Source organism: Montipora capricornis, chromosome 13 (genome assembly GCF_036669925.1).
Source record: "Montipora capricornis isolate CH-2021 chromosome 13, ASM3666992v2, whole genome shotgun sequence".
NCBI lineage: Eukaryota > Metazoa > Cnidaria > Anthozoa > Scleractinia > Acroporidae > Montipora > Montipora capricornis.
Window position 1 is genome coordinate 42,803,692 of NC_090895.1, and position 20,000 is coordinate 42,823,691.

General features: G+C 39.8%; 2 protein-coding genes across 2 annotated transcripts in view; both read right to left on the reverse strand.

Moving 5' to 3' along the window:
• Window positions 1-11,333, reverse strand: part of LOC138029235 (vacuolar protein sorting-associated protein 26C-like) — a 15,426-nt gene extending 4,093 nt beyond the window's left edge. Inside the window, exons 1-9 of the mRNA XM_068876947.1 lie at window positions 11,198-11,333; window positions 9,399-9,593; window positions 8,066-8,164; window positions 7,401-7,481; window positions 6,994-7,068; window positions 4,962-5,042; window positions 3,577-3,646; window positions 2,045-2,071; window positions 777-799 (exon numbers count right to left, since the gene is read on the reverse strand). Coding sequence (XP_068733048.1) covers window positions 777-799; window positions 2,045-2,071; window positions 3,577-3,646; window positions 4,962-5,042; window positions 6,994-7,068; window positions 7,401-7,481; window positions 8,066-8,164; window positions 9,399-9,593; window positions 11,198-11,251 — 705 coding nt within the window. The 5' untranslated portion in view covers window positions 11,252-11,333. The remainder of the gene's footprint in view (window positions 1-776; window positions 800-2,044; window positions 2,072-3,576; window positions 3,647-4,961; window positions 5,043-6,993; window positions 7,069-7,400; window positions 7,482-8,065; window positions 8,165-9,398; window positions 9,594-11,197) is intronic.
• A 1,309-nt stretch (window positions 11,334-12,642) lies between these two features.
• LOC138030849 (rho guanine nucleotide exchange factor 12-like) overlaps window positions 12,643-20,000 on the reverse strand; it is a 70,335-nt gene continuing 62,977 nt past the window's right edge. The window contains exons 64-66 of the mRNA XM_068878712.1: window positions 19,774-19,826; window positions 17,711-17,764; window positions 12,643-14,245 (exon numbers count right to left, since the gene is read on the reverse strand). Of these exons, the coding sequence (XP_068734813.1) occupies window positions 14,066-14,245; window positions 17,711-17,764; window positions 19,774-19,826 (287 nt within the window). The 3' untranslated portion in view covers window positions 12,643-14,065. The remainder of the gene's footprint in view (window positions 14,246-17,710; window positions 17,765-19,773; window positions 19,827-20,000) is intronic.

The following is a 20,000-nucleotide window of genomic DNA, read 5'->3' on the forward strand; positions in this document are numbered from 1 at the left end:
CAATGACGACGCTACAAAACAATAGGTTTAGTGAGAAAAAACAATGGCTCCGCACGCGCGTTTTACATTTTGGTACATTTCTTTGCCGTCATCTCCTAAATGACGACGTGAAATGACCAAATTCAAGGTTCTGTGGAGAACGTTACCACATGACGATGAATTTTAAGTTCTCTCTCTACGCTTCCAACCCACTCATACCAGTTTAATTCCTAGACAGTTACTACACATTTTTAACGCGAAACGACATGAACTACTGTAGTTTCGTAGTGATATGAATAACGCGAACTCGTATTTTTAAATGAAGTCCTCGTAACCGTCGTCGTCCTCGTTTCGTAAGCTCCCTATTAATAGAGACCAACTAACGACCAATCTGAGGATGTCACGTGATCACGACCTTGCGGTGGCGTTTGCAGTTTGCAGTTCACGTTTAAACGCAAGGAAGGGCTTCTAGCGGTAAACGCGTCAAAGAGTTGTGCCTATTTTCGAAGCATCATCTAAAAGATGCAACGCGCTTACGGGCAAATGGCAACGACAGGCTGAAAATTGTGTCAACATTCAAAAACCTGGTTTCATTTTTTCTAATTTCTTGGCCGTAAGCTACAAATACCAAGTTCTTAAATAAAGAGGCAAGTCAGAATGAGAAACTTCTACTCTTTTGAGACAAGCAGAAAACTGCCGTTTGCTGTTTACCAAAACCTTTGTACTCTATATTTTTCCAAGCAGGGTTTTCATCAAATGTCCAAAACAGGCAGTTAAAACTATACTTTATTTCCTACCTGGATATTTTGAATCTCAGTGGCTAAAACAGAAGGCAAATTAAAGTTGATTAGAGCGGTTTTCAGTGGAGTGTCGTAAAACAAATTCCAAAGTGATTACTTCAACCAATCACAGCTGGTGTAAACAGTGCAATGAACCAATCCAAATTCGTAGCAATAGGTCTTTTGCAAATTGTGATCACATGGTACAAAAACCGCCAAACAGAAACGCAAATTGCCCACTGGGATATCTAAAACAAAGAAATTTAGATTAACTTGCTTTGTTTTAGACGTCCCAGTGCGCAATTTGCGTTCCAGTATGGCGGTTTTTGTGCCATGTGATCACAAAGCTGCAAAGGGCCCATTCCATGTAATTTGCTCAAAGGGCGGAAAAAATCGGGCGTGCAAGTTGCGATTGCTTTTGGTGTTCCTTCCCATTGGTCATATCATATCATATCATATATCTTTATTTACCCTCGGATTTTTAGAGTAGCTTGGTGTAGCTAATATCTCCGAGCATTTACCCTCCCAACCATGGTACACCATAGAAGACAGACCACAACACCGGGAACTACATGCCCTGCTCTTTGCGACAAGTGTGCGGGTTCTTTTACGTCCCACAGGATTATGAACATTGAAGGGTTGTGAGACGGGACCTCCGGCTTATCGTCCTTATCCGAGAAGACTAGAGAGTCTAACCATTTGCAGATATAATTACAAAGGCAGCACTTTCTCCTCAGTTATTTTAAAGACCCTGAGTGTTGGTCCGGCCGGAGTTGAACTCACGACCTCCTGCGTGACAGCCCGTGCTCAACCAACTGAGCCACCGGTGCGCAGTGAACTAACTAAAAAAGTGAACTAACTAAAAAAGTTGACAAAGTGGCACAAGATCTTTAAACCAATCACCAAGCGTAGCAATTGCAATCACCTAATTGCTTTTGACAGTCATTTGAAAACTGCTTTATTGATAGTTAAAAAACTAATGTGCAAGCCATGCATGAACTTCAAGTCAGTTTTTCAACTAGCAATGAAGCAATAATACTGGCAATATTATAAGGTAGACAGAATTTCATAAAAATTCTGCTTACTTAACTGATTGCACTCTCATTTAATTTTAGTTACTAGTAAAGATTTTATTTTATTAGGTTTCTTTTTTGTCAGCTACAAGTTGTAGTGTTTGTTAGTGTTGCAGATTGTCTTTTGTGAATGTTAACAATGTTTAGCAGTTTCCCTCATGAATTATTCATGACTTACATCTGAACACAAATTAAACTAATACCGGTACTCACCATCTTTTGAATACCCCTCAGCACAGCCTGAAAAAAAAAAAAAAAAAAAAAAAAATAAAGAAAATGTCTAACTTAAACTATTCTTGGTTTCCACTCACATGATCAACAGGAAAACAAAGGAAAACATTTGCATAATAATAGATGTCAATTTCCAGAGGATTGGGTCGGGACACCAACATGGCGGCTTTGACATCATGTGAAAACAGAGAATAGCAGTTTACTTCATGCCAAAAGTACTCCTGAAAACCTAATGAATCCATATCCAATGAATTTAACCCTTTAACTCACTCCCAAGAGTGACACATAACAGATTTTACTCTGTGTAACACCAGATGATTTCACTTGTTAGTGGGGTCCCCTCGGGAGTGAAAGGGTTAACTGAAGACCATGTGCTGAATTTTTCATAACTTAGTCATCAGTTATCCATCGTATATCAATGATGACTGCAAGGTGTTGAGTTAGAATAACTGATGCAAGTAAGCCCTACTAGACCAAAGCTAACATTTGTCAGCTCTTCAGAAAACAGAAAACTGCAACCACAGTTTCTACATACAGTGTCTGTTTGCAGTGGCCCTGTCTTGACATGCGTCTTCTTTGGTATTCTTCCATTCTTCTGTTCTCTACTACTTCTATTTCCACAACTTAAACTAACTTTAGGGGGTTGGCCCTCAACTAACAAACTGTTGCTAGGGACCCCTTCAAATAATCATTTCTTGAATGCCTTTAACTCTACAGTTACCATTTTTTGCCAGGTTTATTCTATTTCACATTTTGTTTGTCTGGTTTGACTCAACACCATATTTGGTAAATCACCTGACCAAAACAGAAAATGCCTCAAAACTCAGCGAGTTAACTGTATTCTTCACAAATTTTAACGCAACAGTACGAGAACAGTCTAACACAAATTCTGTAGCATGGATTTTAAAAAAGTTATTTTTCAAAACAATTATCATGTCACAAGGCCCTCCTTTGACACGCTTTTCAAAATATTGGGTCCATTTTTTGTCCAAATAGAAATTCCATACTACAGTTTGTGAAAAATGATTGTTCCCTGAGAGTTTTTGCATGCTTTTCATTGAAACGCATGGCAGAAGACTGGGACTAGTTGCGCATGCATGTTCTGATTAAAGTGATGTCAGACTTCCATTGAAAAAGTTAATTCATAGAACCATCCATGCAACCTTTTTGTGGCACTCTTTGATGAAAAAGCTTCCTTAGCAACCATTGTCTTTCTGTAGTTAAGTGCCACCCCCTTAAAGTTGACTATTTTTTGTTTTTGCCAAATAAACTACTCATCCAAATCACAGACAATCAATTTGTTATGTGCAAAATGAACACTGGCATAGAAGTACACGGTGCTATCTAGTCAGTCTTGCTTTCAAGTTTAAACCAGTTACATCATCTTGGTACTTTACCACAGAGGTCAATGAAAAGCTCTAGTACATTGTTAGGGGATTTGACCAAAAGCAATCCTTCTTACATAATAGTCATCAACAATCCTTAGTCGGTAAGGTCAGGGTGACATCACCTACCACATGTCTCTATTCTCAGGAGCTGCAATTCAATAGATTTAATTGGTTTGTCTGAGTGTACAACTTCCAACTGCAGAGAAATGGAAAAAAACAATGAACTGATCAGAAAATAACAGGACTGTGTCACAGTACTAATAGTGCAGTCCATTTTGTGTAGTTTTGCCAGTTTCGCAACCTTATTTGTGATGTTAACTAAATGTTAACCAAAGATTTACTTTTAAACAACAAAATCAAAGCCTCGTGACAAAAAGCATCTGCCTACCATATACAATACTAAAGTTACAAACATCAACGATAAACTTTGAAAAACTGTTAACCCTTTCATTACTATGATCAAAACGTTCATTCTCCCATCCAGTACCATAGAGTTCTTTGTTGGGTAGTCATGAGAATTTATCAAGATCACACCTCTAAAGTTAATTCTCAATACCTGTCAAACTGACATTTCACTGAAATTGTAAGGAGAATTTACATAGCAGTGCTGGAAATAACAGTCGGTCATCGGACATTGTCCGACCAAATTTTGAAAATGTCCTGTCAATTTCACATTATGATCGGACAGGATGACCGAACATCTCACCAGCACATCTTGAGTTATCTTCTTCAAGGTGTTGTCAGTCAATAAATTATGTCCGGTCCAATTTGTCAAATGTCCGACCAAAATGAAGATTTGAAAGGACAAATGTCCTCTGAATAAATAAAAATTATTTCCAGAACTGCATAGTGATACTGATCACTTCTGAGAGTCAAAGGGTTGAGCCAAACAGCTTTAAAAAATCCCAATGTTGCAATCCATTGTAATCTTCTTCAGTTTTGTCCACCCCTGCTTCCTTCTGTGACTGCTTTTTTATTCAAACCATTGATGTTTTCAGTAGTTATTTTCATGTTTTGCGTGGTTTGGTTGCTCATTCTTATAGTAGTCACTGAATTTTGCTTAATTTTGTGACACTTTCCTTTTAAACACACAAAATCAAGGGTTGAATGACTAAAGAGACCGCTGTATTGCGCTGACGAAGGTGGGTGGAAAGTTGATTACAGCATAATGAACTGTACATGCTCTGTGAAAGACAAAACATGGATTATCATTGCGCTTAGACCATTATGGTGGTGAACGTGGGATATGTTAGTCTCGTCATCAGATGGCAACAACTTCAGCACCCAGGGTTGAAAGACTCTTTGGCATATTCTCTCTGATTAAGGGGAAATGTTTTGTGCAGTGAAGCTAAACCTCCACCAACAATCATCACCATTGTCATTGTCGGTATCAATGTCACGGTCACCTACTTTATATCGTCATCTTCAAATCATCATCATCATCATCATCATCATCATCATCATCATTATAATGGTCATGATCGTCATCAATAACATAACATGTTACCTACCTCTCCTGTGAAAGGCTTAGCAATGGAGCACTGTACATTGTCCAGTTCACCTTTCACTAAGAACTTCGGAACTTTAACTCTCTACAAGAATAAATAATATTGATACCAAACCCTACAAGTCAATACTGGCTGAGAACGTAATGAAACTACATTACAACTACAACACAAACTGCTGTATTGGTGGATAGAGGAGCACTTGGTAACAGCCAAGTTTGTGAGGGTAAAATAAAAAATTACCCACCATTAACAGGCCTGGGAGGGGTTGTGTGCAATGGCTGTGCATGCGCCTTCCCGAAACAGAATTCAGAGTACAGACTCCTGGGTCCGCCTATTTCAGATTGATGACCACAATCGGCAATCTATGATCACATGTGGCATAGCTTGGTTTTGCTTACAAAAAATTGCCCAAATATTGCTGAAATCACACATTGATTTCCATTACACAAGAAAACCTTTATCCAGTCATCGCAGACATATAGATTTCATTCTTGGGTAAGCAATTTTCCATGTCAACTTTCCAGCTGGCACGCATCCTCTGAATCAATTAAAAGGACTCAAAATATTTCAAGAGACAAAACATATACTCACTATAATTTTCTCCGTTTTAACCATGCATCAGTAATTAGCAAGTGGAGGAGCCCCTCATGTAACTGGGTCATCAAATTTGCCAGGCCAAACGTTTTAAGATTTTAGCCTTTTATTGACCTGACTCCACCTTGATTTCTTATCTTTTTAAGCTGGAATTCTTCATTTCAGAGAAATCACAAGTGTGAGATAAGCCGATTTTGACAAACAGTTTTGATGTGGTTTCTTTGTTTGTTTCTTTGACAAAGTTAAACAATGGCCTTATCAAATGCCTGGCCTCTCTGTTGCGAAGGCTGCTGATGGTTTTGAAGTTGAAACCTTCATCCAAGATCCTAGGTATTGTCTGTTTATTCTCAAGTGTGTTTCATCATGTCAAATCAGGAAATTAAGTTGCCACACAAAAATGCCCAAAAACCTAACAAGAGAAGGACTGGAAGGTCCACTAAAAGTTTCATTGTTTTCACCTCAAAATTAGCCAATATCAAAAACACCATAATACTCCTTGTTTGTCCCTCCAAAATTTTGCATAAGCATTGTTTCCAGTTTCTCTTGGGACCAATATAAGTCCCAAGAGAAAAATAATAAAAACAATGCTTATGCAAGATTTATCTTGAACCCTCTGCAGTGAAGGCAAATTTGACTAACTTATGCCAAAACTACAAGCTTACAGGAAAAGGGTGAAAGAAAAATTAAGTATGAAACATACAAAATGGGATTTGCAAAAGCATGGCAATGGGTGATAAAAGGGGTGCATAAAAAGGAACTCTAGGTGTTGCTGAATTGGGAGAAAATTAGGTGTTACTAAGGACAATGGCTGCAAAAACCAAATATAGACTAAAATTAATTACAAATTCCAGTGAAACAAAATGAAATTTCTTTTACTCATTAAGGGTAGTAAAAGGTTTTAATTATACATGGCAAAGAGAGGAAGCCATGCTACAGTATTAAACCGCGCACCAGTGGCTCAGTTGGTTGAGCACCCCGCTGTCACGCGGGAGGTCGTGAGTTCAACTCCGGCCAGACCAACACTCAGGGTCTTTAAATAACTGAGGAGAAATTGCTGCCTTTGTAATTCCATCTACAAATGGTTAGACTCTCTGGTCTTCTCGGATAAGGACGATAAGCCGGTGGTCCCGTCTCACAACCCTTCAATATTCATAATCCTGTGGGACGTAAAAGAACTCGCACACTTGTCGCAAAAAGTAGCGCATGTACTTCCCAGTGTTGTGGTCTGTCTTCTGTGGTATATCATGATTGGGAGGGTAAGAAGGGCGCACTTAATTTGGAGCCTGGCTCTGTTGTGCGACCCCCACCACAGTTGTGGTGAAAGTTACAGTAAATAAGTATTAACGGTATAAAGCACTTACATGTAATGACAATAATATTGTCAACTACGCAACAAAGCAAGTTTTCAAAATTAATTACAGCTGTAACCTCTTTCACATACCTCTTTCACATTTTCCAGAGACTCTGGTGTTATGGAAAACTCCACAGGTTTGGCTTCTTCCTTCTTAGATGGTGTCTGTAGACAGTATAGCATTAAAAATGGTGAAAGATATCCAAATACAAGAATCTTACTGGTGACACTCAAGCAAAATCTTGTGTTGTATGCCAAGGATTACAATATTTGGGTGCAAATTCCCCCACTTCTCCCATAATGCCACCCTTTCACCCCCAATCCCCCCCCCCCCAAACTCCTTTTATGACTTAAGCCTCTTTTATGCATCAAATTCAGTCCCATTTTGGAAAAAAATAATAGTTGTGACAAAATTAAAAGTTGTTCTCCCACCGTTCTTAATTAATTAATCTTTTTGTACATGACAGATGTATTCATTTCAAGATAGATGACATTACCTTGTTCTCAACAATAAATTCTGCTTGGCTTTGAAGATCTTTGTTTAGCAATGGCCTTTTCATTTCAGCTCTCAGATAATACTAAAAAGCCATAAAAATAACATTAACCTCTGCTATGAAACAATAATAATGTAATAATTTAATAATAATTTATTCCTTTCTCTGCTCAGCACGCAGTATCTACCATATGGAAACCAACAACTTAAAACAGATCACTTCTCAGGCCAAATGGTAACCTGACTATCAGTCAAACTAAACAGCATGGGAAAAGGGACGTTATCTGGCCAATCCATCAGAAGTGGTGCATTTTAAAACCTCCTTTAAAACTTATGCTAGACAGGAAGACATCACTTCAAAGCAGACGTACATGTATTTCTTGCAAGCAAAGAAAACTGCACCATTAAAGACAGCTTAATTAACAGCTAAATTGACAGCAATTTTACTGGCTTTCTGTAGTCATTCATCTTTTTGTCTTTGTCAGAATACATGTAGTACTGGCAATGATTTCAATGCTGCACAAGATTAAATTTATACCACAGGTAATATTAATTTTCTTGGCCTTTTGTTTTACCCTTGGATATCAATTGTCACAGTTACCAATCCACCCCAAATAACAAAAATTCACAGCAATACTATGTGGGTAACAGAACAAAATTAACACAAACCTGTATGTTGACAAACACTCCATGGTAGGTCTCATATAGTGGTTTGTTGCCTTTTGGTTTCAATGGGATCTCAAATGGAAGCTCTGTTGTGCCATTAGGTGTAAACATTGCAGTCACTGAAATCTATCTTTCTCAAAGAGCATATTGCATGTCTAGCTACAATACCTCATGAAAGACTGTACCCTCTAATCCGAGACTACACTGATTTGAAGTGCAATGGTGGCATAAGGCCTGCCCGGTGGAAAATACTGGTTCCCATTTTGTTGAACAAAGTTAACTTCTGTTGGGCGAGGTTAATAACTAGAAGTGCGACTGTCTGGGAGTTCCCTGTGACCTTATCAAGTCAGGAAGGTGTAGTAGTTGTAAACTGCACCTTGCACCAGTGCAGTCGGGCGTAGACCGAGTCAGTTGATGTCAACCGAAGTTGTTGCCCTAGGCCCGGTTGTTCGAAAGCCGATTAACTTAATCCAGGATTAGCGTAAACTTTTGTAACGTGTTTTCAACTTTTTTGTAAAAGTTTCTTTGGCTTATTTTTGTTTTTCAAGCTCTAAATCTACTAATTTAAATTTTATCCTATTATCAGATTCTAACAGCTTTGGGGTGTAGATAAATAAACTTCTTGTTTATTTTTTAATCTGGTATTAGCGTTAATCGGATTTTTAACAACCGGGCCCTAGTGGGGAGTGGTCATACAAGTAATTATTATTACAATTAATAATTACATAATAATAATAATGATGCTGAAGGGGAAAGAAAAGGATGGAGAAATGTACGCTAAATTCTCTTATCTCTGCCCCACCAAGCCTTATCACCCTCCCCCCCCCAACAAAAAAAGAAAAGAAAATCACTACATGTTTTCACTTGCAATTCATTGCCTCAAGATATGGAACATCATTTGCTTGGGGACATACAGAATGCATAACCATGACACACAAAATTGACGCAAATTAATAAATTAGTTCCGCCATATCCTGCAAACACAGCTGCTCTTTGTCGTTCACCACCACTCCAAGAAAGGGAAAGTAGGAAGGTGCTATCTTTTGAGGTGCCAAAAGACCTTTTTGCAGACATGGCAGCAAGACATTATGGGATTCTCAAGGGGCAAATTAATATGTATTTGCCCCCTTGGTATCCCATAGCAGCTATTTGAAATGGCAGCTATATCTGCAAAGAGGTCTTGACTATTAGATGTAACAACAACAAACTGCTGTAATAGCAGGCTATCAGTAAGCAAATGAGTTACAATCCCTCTGTCAAAATGCATAATACTAATAAAATCAAGATGTGAATGAATAATAATATTGTTATAAAAACAGTGCTGGATTGAATGGTATAATCTGCCAGGCTTGGCAACCTCCAAGGAGTAATTCACCAATTGAATTGGCTTGATTGAGTTGTAAAATGCTTCAAATACTCCCACACTTTTTGCACTCAGTTGCAGATTTACTACTCCTTCCATTACCAGGGTAATTCCATTGTGGGAAAGTTCCCCACGGCTCTGCACCACAATAACACCCTTGACAATATCCTAGACAACAGCAAAAATACAAAAAAAAACATCAATTTGGTTTGCTGTAGAGATTTTAAACACAGACTGCAAAATCATCCTTTGTGACTACTATTATTCAGCAGCTGTATTGCTAAGTGAAGGTTTGGTACCTGAGACATCCTGAAGCTTCCACTATTGACAGCCAGCTCCGAGATGGAGACTGCACCGGTGGCTGGGGGGGAAGGAAGGGAAAAAACTGCTAAACGCTGCACACAAAATGGTCCTTTTTCCCACAACACCAATGAATAAGCTCTACAACCCACAGCATGAGGAATCCAACGAATGCGCAGATATAACAAACCACTAACAACAATATTGATTGCAGTCGCTCAAAAGGGTGGATAGAGACTACTTAAGCTCACAACAATGAACTAACTGCCTTCCACAAATGTGGATAAAACAGACAATCATGTTTTTGAATTCTTTTTTTACATGCCTAGTTGGATAAGCTGCTGATTAACCCTAAGTTCTACCCAACATAACCAGAAAAAATTGGCTCTTTCGACAAATGGTGTAGGATAAACAGGTAAAGAGACTATAAGGATTGATGCAGGGAGGAGATACTGTACTGAAGACAGCGGGTCTAATTTTCAGGTCGCAGGTCGCGGGTTGCAGGTCAAAACTTTTGTTTAGGCCTAATTAGGCCTAAGGTTAGCTTTTAAGAATGTTTAGGATACTTTCTATATTGGTGAAACAATGATCTGCAACCCGCAACCTGCAACCTGCAAATTAGACCCGATGGATGAAGAAAAATCAAAACAGTTAATGCTTGACAGTGGATTTGTGAAAAGCAGGTTATTATTATTGATCATGGATAAAACTGTGGAAACACTTTTAACTTCCATGTCCTAACTAAAAACCGATTTTTACAAAAAGAATGTTCCTTTTACAGTTGTATACCTCCTCCTCCACACTAAAAGACAATGTTGAGAACAAGCTGTGCACTCGCTGACAACATTGTGTCATTTGGGTGGGATGAGGGAGCATTATTAGCTTTCCATTTATGTAATGACAAAAAAAAAAGGGCAGAAAATGGGAAAGGCCTCAACTGGTTTTGTCCAGGATTGTAATTTACGATTGGGTGATGTAAAATAACTGGAAGAATACGACGGGTGTAAAACACAGGTTTCAATTCACAGGTCTAACCCTAGGGCTAAAAACCAACCTTAGGCCTAGGGTTAGCCAAATTGAGGGTTTTGGTTACTTTCCAAAACGTAAAACAATGACCTGCAACGAGTGACCTGTGTTTTAGACCCGCCGGGAAGAATGCCGGTTGAACAGAATATTGACAACTAAAGTGCACAATGAACGCGAACGTCCGAGATGAAAATCACCTATTGAAGTCCAAATCAAACGTCAGTTTTTAAATGAGGTCACTAGGGAAGATTTTGATACAAAGATATTGGTAGTAATCCTTCAAGTAAAGGCTAGAACATTGATCGACCAATGAACTCCGACAATGATACTAACCACCCTTCCCAAACCAAGCCCAAGGAATCACTTGCAAAAACACTACTGCGAAATGCAAGGTCACTGATTAAGGATACGAGTCGTGAACCAAAATGAAGAAAATTAACACTTACACCCTCGTAATAGATCTTGTTTACCCTTTTCAGGCGGATCTCCAAGGTCGCCATTTTGAAAAAGACGAGCCCACCTGCCAAAATAACTGCTAGGCAGCAGACATGTTAAACAGTGAGTTATTGTTGGTTTATGACAACACAAATTGTTTTTCCGTTATTGTACCCTTAATACCGCATTCCACAACTTAACAATCAAATTCCGTGTTTCGCCACAAAACCAGCTCTTCACCACAACGTCATTACAATACTTGTTCTCCACTCGGTGACGAGTTCACTGTCAGAGACAACCCAACACGCTTTTGTTAATTGATGCCTTGTGAATAACATTGTGCAGTCATCTTGCTCTTGCTGCGGCATCCGATACCCCATAAATTCAATAGCAGAACCCTCGGTGGTTTCACGTCTTACCGCTGCCATCCTGACACTTACTAAAAGGAAAACTCAGTTAAACTATATTTTTTTATCGTAAACCACATTTATTAAGCTATCTTCTGATGTATAGTTGTTAGAATTTTATTGAAACTAGTGCGCGTACGAACTTTTTCCATAAGGACACCCGCGAAGGTGGGAAGTAGCCTCAACTGTTGACCCAGGGATTTCCTGTGTCTACTTTTGGCGCGAATTTTGTTATTGATCCGGTCCGAGTTCGATCTGATCTGGTCTGATCCGAGTTTGCCAACTCCTGGAAGCGAGATGACTGGCATCCATCCTTGACCAGAGAGCCAATCAGATTGCATGATTCGCCTGGGTACTTTCACTGGATAGGAGAACACTGTCGATTTCTAACAATTTGTTTGACTGGGGAATTCTTAGCTCAACTATGGCTAATTATGGTATGCCCTGAAAGCGTGGATTAAACAAAATGTTCACAATGTAGAGATTCTTTCCATCAACTTGTACCTTGATGATGTGCCATAATTAATATGCAGCTTTTAAAGTAGTAAAGCTTCTCAATGGTACAAGAGTGACTCTCGCCTTCCACTACTGTCTCGAGAGTTTCCACCTTTTTCGTCAAATTTTTTTTGGCTCCCTCCAATCAGTAGCCTTAACAGTTAATTCAGCCCTCTCGTTTTTCACCGTTTTTCTCTCGTTTTTCTTTCAATCGGAGAGATCTCAGCACTAGAGTCTGGAAGACAAACATGGCGGCGCACAATAACTTTGTTCTTCCAATAATGAACTACAACTGAAATTTACACAAGTGTACCAGGAAAGATCTTATTTTGCCCTCTAGAACCCTCTTGTTAATGTAAACAGCCTCTTAGCTTTCGAATAAATAAGGCATTTCAGGTCGACTACGTGTCTTTCCATCAATGACTTAATTTAGTTCGAATTCTCGCTGCAGAAATTGGTTTGCTTGCGTTTTCCCTCAAAGAAATGTTTGCGCTTACCCTAGCCCTTCCCCTTCTCTAGGACTACGCCATTAGCAATGACAAAACGAAGATCACTTCCTCTCTAAAATTCGTCTTTATTGGGTAAAAAAGAAGCCAGTAACGGTTAAAAGTTTGTCAATCTGCCCAGAGGGCAAGACTTCGGACCCTGGAACCGGTCATCCTGTGACGAGATGACCGAGATTGCAACAACTGGTAATCTCCAAAGGAGGACGCCCAACGTACAATTCATTAATAATCAAGTCAGGTGAAAGATCTTCTACCGCCATTTACAATACTGTACACAAGGTATGTTACGGAAATGACATTATCAATCGTCTTTTGTACAAATGTCATAAACGTCACATTTAATCATAGCTCATTTGGACAGAAGAATTTCTCCTCTGAAATCAACGAATGAAAATTACAAAAACGACAGTCACATTTCGAGAGCAAGTGCTACACACTTCATTCATTTTGTAACAAGGGTCACACGCCTTTAGGAATATCCTCTTCACTCCTACTTCGACTAAGGATTGAGCGAGTTAGTGGACAAATGCATTCCATTCATATGTAATAGCTCCCAATATAAATCGATTACCGAAATATTCCGAAACATCTATTGCGAAATAGTTCCAAAAAATGAGCCCTGGGCTGATTTAGTGGCAATTAAATGAATTGCACTCAGTTCCTTTCTATGAAGAATTTTAAGGTTTTTCGTAAAACATTAAATAAAATAAAGCAGCTTTTCAAAACTTTACTACAGTACATGTTGATAGTTAAGAATTCAATGAACAAGCTAATTTTAAAACTGTGACAATTTTTCAACGCGTGAACACTGCTCTCTAAAGTGTTGTCTCTTTGACAAACAGAGACAGGCTCTTAAGTTCCTAAAACGTGATGTCACCAAATGCCAATTTGAGCAACTGAGGGATTCTTTAAGAGCTTCAAAAGGGATTTAGGATAAGTTCGGTCTCTTCTTCGAGTACCGCAAACAGTACTTGTTCATGTGTATTGACCAAAAAAGCAGAGTTAGAATTATGGTTACATTAGGCCCTTTTTACGTTAGCGACGCAAGAATGAGCACTAGCAAATCACGAAGGCGCGTGAACATGTTATTAGAAATAACTTTTTTCCACGTAAAAGGTACTAATTATTAAAACTCTACTAAGTTTTATATACGTTGGTTGTGCTGATGCTTTCGCCGCTTGTAAAAGCCAGCCTTTTGCATTTTCTTTCCATGGGGAAGAACATTAACCAATCTACCCAAAACAAAACGACATGTGGGAAATCTTCATTGAAAGCTCAAGAAGAATCGAAATTATTTTCGCGTGTAATATCTTCCTTTTCCTATAGCAGGAACAAGCCAATTTTTGGTTCAAAGGGGAGCTCTAAAACTATCACTTCTAATTTCTCAAACTAGTGACATCATCAGTTTAAAACTAACAATTTGTGTTCGTTGAGAGAGCTGTCTTCGCGAGCGCATTTATGTGTCACTGATCTATATTTGCGATTGGGAATCGTACTCTGCTCCATCGTCGCTCCAGCAGGCCCAGTTGGGGGAACGACTTCCTCCTCCTCCTCCTCCTCCTCCTCGCCTCCATTGTGCTGTTTGAGTTTCTTCACGAGAACGCCACGTGTTCCGAGAGGAAGCCGTTGAGGATCGGTACCCACTGGAGACCTGAAGATGAACAAGAGCATGGTAAGAGCAAAGAGAGGAAATCAAACGAAAACATACCCATGCCTTACAAGCACTATAGAGGTTTAGAGAATATAAACACACGACGTCGTTGACGTCACGAAAGTAGGGAGCTTAAGCAACGACAACGGCGACGGCAACGAGAACGTCACGAATTTGCATATTTAGCGGTTAAAAACAACAGCTTCGCACGCCCTGCACGTGCGTTTTTCACTTTTGTCCATTTCGTTGCCGTCGTCAGCAAAACAACAACCACGGGCCGGTTGCTCGAAGCCCGGTTAGCGCTAACCGTTGGTTAAGAGGTATCAAAACCTATAGGTTTCCAAGCCATTTTAACGCTGGTTAGCGCTAACCATGCTTCGAGCAACTCAGGCCAGGTGATCTGGTGACGTAATTTGGAGGACTGGGAAGAAAAATTTTAACGCCGTATCCCACAACCGCGCGCGGCCTTAGGTGTTGTTTTCAAACTCCATGCAGTATTTCTATCACCAAAACTCAACAGATAATTCCGTGTCTACCACATTTCCTGTTACTTGAATGAACATTCAAGTAGACCCGACGAGATCTAGCCTCGCCTCTGCCATGTTGAATTAGAAAATAAGGTCGCGCGCGGTTGTGGGATACGGCGTTAAAATTTTTCTCCCCAGTCCTCCGAATTACGTCACCAGATCACCTGGAACGTGAAATAGCCAAGTTTTTGTTTTACGAAGAACGCCAGCACTTGAGGATAAATTTTCATTTTCTCTCCTAAAATGGAGTGCCGTTCCGACTGGTGTCATCTTTGAGGAATTACCACACCCGTGTCATCTTAAAAACGTTGAAATAGTCACGAAGCGATTAAAATCATGCAAATTTATATTTTGAGATGACGTTCTCGTTGCCGTCGCCGTTGTCGTTGCTTAAGCTCCCTGAAATGCCACTGGTATCACGGTTCTAAATCACTGGTATCACGGTTCTAAATAAGAAGAGCCACAGAGCAGCCGTGTCGGTCTCGAGACCGAGGCCAATTCTTTCTTCGTTCTTTTTAGAACGTCTTGTTACGTTGGTTGAGCACGTTGGGTAAGTCTTTACCGATCACATGACCAAAAAAAAACAATAAACGAAATCTTTTTTACTCTTCCGTAACGTGACTAAAATGTACCAAAACTTAAGATGCACACTTTGTTAATACTGAAACACTATTATTTGTTTGCATTTTCGTTGACACTGCTGTCGAAATAGCGGAAAATGTATTACACACACGTATATATTTAGAACATGAAAGAATGCGTTTAAAGCCGTATGAAAATTACAAAGACCGAAACTATATAGAGATGGGTTAGTCGATATGTTATGGAAGACATGATTAGTGGATGGGAGGACTCGAAAGCGGACAACTGTCGGTATCAGTATTTGACGCAAGACAAGACGCAACCGTACAGGTTTTTCACATCAAATGTATAGAGCGTCACATCATTAATCTCACCAACGTTTGGACATGGAAACTGCAGACTGGTGATACAAAATGGAGCCTGGGTCTCCAAACATAGCTCACAATTTATCGTAGAGAAGACAGCCAAAAAAACGTTTTTGGAAGGACCATGCAAGTACGAAGAAACAAGTGTTTTAACTTAAATTACCACAAGAATTTAAAGCTATAGAGCTGTGCGTGGTGTGCACAAGAAAACCGAATGACTTACCACGTGCTAGACGTCGTAGTATTCGGTGCCAATTGCGAGATCTGGATTTGTTAGCATCTTAAGTAAAATTAAATAAGCTTCAGTTACTGGTTAGAATGGGAAATGCAATGGGGGAGGGGATGGTAGCTAATCAGAACAAAACTCCCCACACCGGTTAAGGGCGACATTGATCATTTCCACGTTGTGTCTACACTGGATGAGGCAGATGGATGAAAGGTTAAGTAATTGGTCATGTGCTTAGAATGTATATCATTAGCGATGTTCTAAACGAAAAATGAACTGGTAAGAAGGTCATATCAACTGGGTTCAACTGGGATAAAGAAGCGGCAGAGACTGTGAACTTTGAACGCAAATGAAATTAAGGAAACGGGCATATAACAATCGCTTAAACAAGGGAGCTTGCAGCTGGTGCGACCAATTTCTCGTCTTCGTTCCCGGTCATCATTCGTTTTGAACACGGCCAATGGAAATTAAAAAGTAACCCTATGGTCTTTGTACAAAAGTACCATTGCGCTTTTCATAATCACGTGGAACGGACTCCATAGTTAAAGTTGCAATCAAGGGTTTATTTTCACTCATGTCAAAAACAGACAGTAAGAAGAGGACTGAGTCAATGGGTCACATCCCGCAAGGCGGGCTTCGGGCTCCGGGCTCCGGGCTTCGGCAGGGTTTCGATCCACTTTGGTTCCGGTGTGCCATTCACTTCCGAGCTGCCGAAGACAAACAAAATAGCCTTCAACGAAGCCGTTGATTCAAATTTCAACTTCGGAGTCCCCATGTTTATAAAAGGCGCAATTGATGGTTTGCATCTAACGTCACGGCAGCCATGTTGGTGTACGGAACAATGCAATAAAATGTCTTTGAAAATTTGACTCTATTATTATGCAAAACTTGTGGGGTTTGTACATCAACATGACCGTCTCATCACGTGGATACAAACCAAGAATAGATGGTAATTGGAAAAAAAGAAATGTCCAAGAATGCATGGGAATGAGATGAACGTTCACTTTTTGACAAACTTCACGAAGTGTCGAGTTAAGTTCCAAGTGTCAACTATTTCAGTACTTACAACAACTGAGTTGTTATCGCTGAGGCATTAATGGACCTTATTGGAGTTGAGACTGCAGGCACAATTTCTTTTGTTTAAAACTATATGCAAAAGAAGCTTAAGGGTCATTTCCATACAAAATGACCCCTTAGCCTCGTTTATGCGGCAAAACCGCTGATAACTTTGATAAGGGCTATTGGGAACACTGTGCAGAACTCAAATCAGATCAAATCAAACAACTAATAGCAAACCGTAGGTTGGTTTTTGAGGAGAAGGGAAAACTGGAGCAGTACCCGGAGAAAAACCTTCTCGAAGCAGAGAAGAGAACCAAAAAAATCAACCCACATTTGACACCAACTTTGGGAATCGAGCCCAGGCTACACTGGGAGGAGAGTGCTCTCACCACTGCGCCAGCCCTGCTTCCCTGCTTTGAATGAGCACACAATAATTTTTCGATATCTGAGGTCGGTTATAGTTCTGTACCGAATTCTTGTTGGGTACGAGACAAAGGCGACATGCTGAGTCTGTATGCTATCAGCTGAGACCATCAAAATGTTGCTCTCTAAGCCAAAGAAACAAATACTTCGATGGAGTGGGCGTAGTCATTTGATCCGTTATTCTCGACACTACCCAAATTGAAACTTCGAATTCAGGAAAATCATGTTTTCATGAAAACAAATACTATCACAAAAATGAGTTTTACATTAAAGCAAGACTTACCAATGAGCTTCTCGTCCGATAACTAGAGAAAGATGATGAACGCGCGACGGATTCCTAGGTAACAACAACAAAGAAGATAAAGATTAGGGCACAAGCAACACTCTGAAATACTTAACCCTTTCACCCCCAGGAGTGATCGACATGTATATTCCCCTTACAATTTCAATGAAATGTCATTCAGACAGATATTGAGAATGAAGATTATCATCATCTCTTGACATCACACCAAATTCTCATGACTACCCAACAAAGAACTCCATGGTACTCCCTAGGAGAATGAACGTTTCGATCATAGAAATGAAAGAGTTAACTCATGTTTACACTGCAGATATGGTTTGGAACCTTGGCTCATTAATTTCACTAACCTTTTCACTCCTAGAGTTCATTCTCCTACCATAGATCTCTTTTTTGGATAGTCTTGAGAATTTAGGGCGCTTTCCTTTTGTCAGAACTGGCCAGACAGACCCAATAATTTGCAAAGAAAATGCAACAATTTGAAGCAACACTTGCACGATAATCCCTCGCATTCTTCTGGAGGAGTATATATCATCCCCGAAGTGTGTTAATTTGAATTCGTTGTAGAATTAGTTCTTCCAAATGCTTGGTCTGGCCGGTCAGTTCTACCAAATGGAAAGCGCCCTTAGTATGACATAAGGATAATACCCCTTGGCTGATAATAATCTTCATTCGCAATACTTGCCTGCCTCAAAGTGTATTGAAACTATGAGGACAATTTAGAAAATGATCAATAGTGGGAATCAAAGGGTTAACTCTCTGCCCACGCCCTTTTACACGGTGACGACGGCGGCCTCTTACCTCTACATCTTCATATCGCATTGACAGGAGAGGAAGCTAATCAGTGGGTATACAAGGACTCTGGTTTCTGCCGCCTTCGATCACACCTGATAATAGGGAGCTTAAGTACGCGCGTTTTTTGAGATGCGGACGGCAACCGGAAGAGAACATTTCACGTGCCAGGACAGTGGTGTCTCCCCGTTTTTTCATACCAATCATCTCTAATGGAGAAAAGATACTTGACAATATAAATGTGGTTGTGTAAAGACAAGTTAAAAGAGAAAACAGCTCACTTCCGGTTGCCGTCCGCGTCTCAAAAATGCGCGTGCTTAAGCTCCCCAATAACAGTCTAGCACGAGTGTCGAGACTTTGGGTCCCGAATAGAGCGGTTTTCAATTGACTGTCATAAAACAAACACCAAAGTAATTACTTTCACCAATCACAGAAGGCGAAAACAGCGCAATGAACCAATCCGAATTCGTAGCAATTCCGTGTAACTTGCTGAAAGCGCGGGAAAAACCAAGCGTCAAAGTCGCGATTGATTTTGGTTTTCCTTTTCATTGGTTGATAAACTGGCGCGAGATTTTTAAACCAATCACTAAGCGTAGCAATTGCAATCGATAGTCATTTGAAAACTGCTCTAATAACTTCGTCAGTTACATTAATTCTTCAAGCTCTTGTAAACCATGTCTGCAAGGGACAAAAAACTGCTTATTTTTCAACTGTCATACATCCCTCAACTCGACAATTTTGCATACTTCATGCGATTTACAAAGAACGTTGGGGCGTTTGAAGACCTCATGTAGAATAAGCGAGAAATACAAAGATAGTCACGACAATGTCGTTAACATTTCGTTGAAAGACTAACTCAGTTGAATAATTAATTGGCCGTATGAAAAAAAATATCGAAACTGCGCAGATGAAACGATTTTCAAAGCAGAGAGATCATCGCAGTTCAAGTTAATTAAGTTGCAACCAAGCGTCTCGGGACTGGGTTTTTAACGGGACAAGCCCTGTTCATGTCCGACTCCCCTTTTAAGTCACCATGTTCACGAGCACTGAAGCCAAACAGAGCTTTGACAATAAAAACCAGGCCCCCAGTTGTTCAATGATACCGGATAGCGTTATCCGGTGGATAAGTCCCTATCCGACAGTTTCAATCTGCGCTAAGATTTTGTGATTTTTTTTATACTCTTGATAGTGAGTTATCCACCAAAATCGAACAACTGGAGTCTGGCTCTTGTAGTTGGTGTGCCTTTCTATCATACCATGTTGTCTTCAGAAGCTAAATAATCACTTGTCTCTGATAATCTCGCGTAATCTGTCAAGAAAGAAATACAGTGTTAGTAATAATGCAGTATACACCTGGCACGCGAATAGTGCTTTTCGCGCGTTCTGATTGGTTTACAGAGATGATTGGCAAAGTGCTATTCGCCTCCAAGCTGCCAAAGAAAAACAAAATGGCCGTCATTTGAAGAGATTAATCACGCTAGTG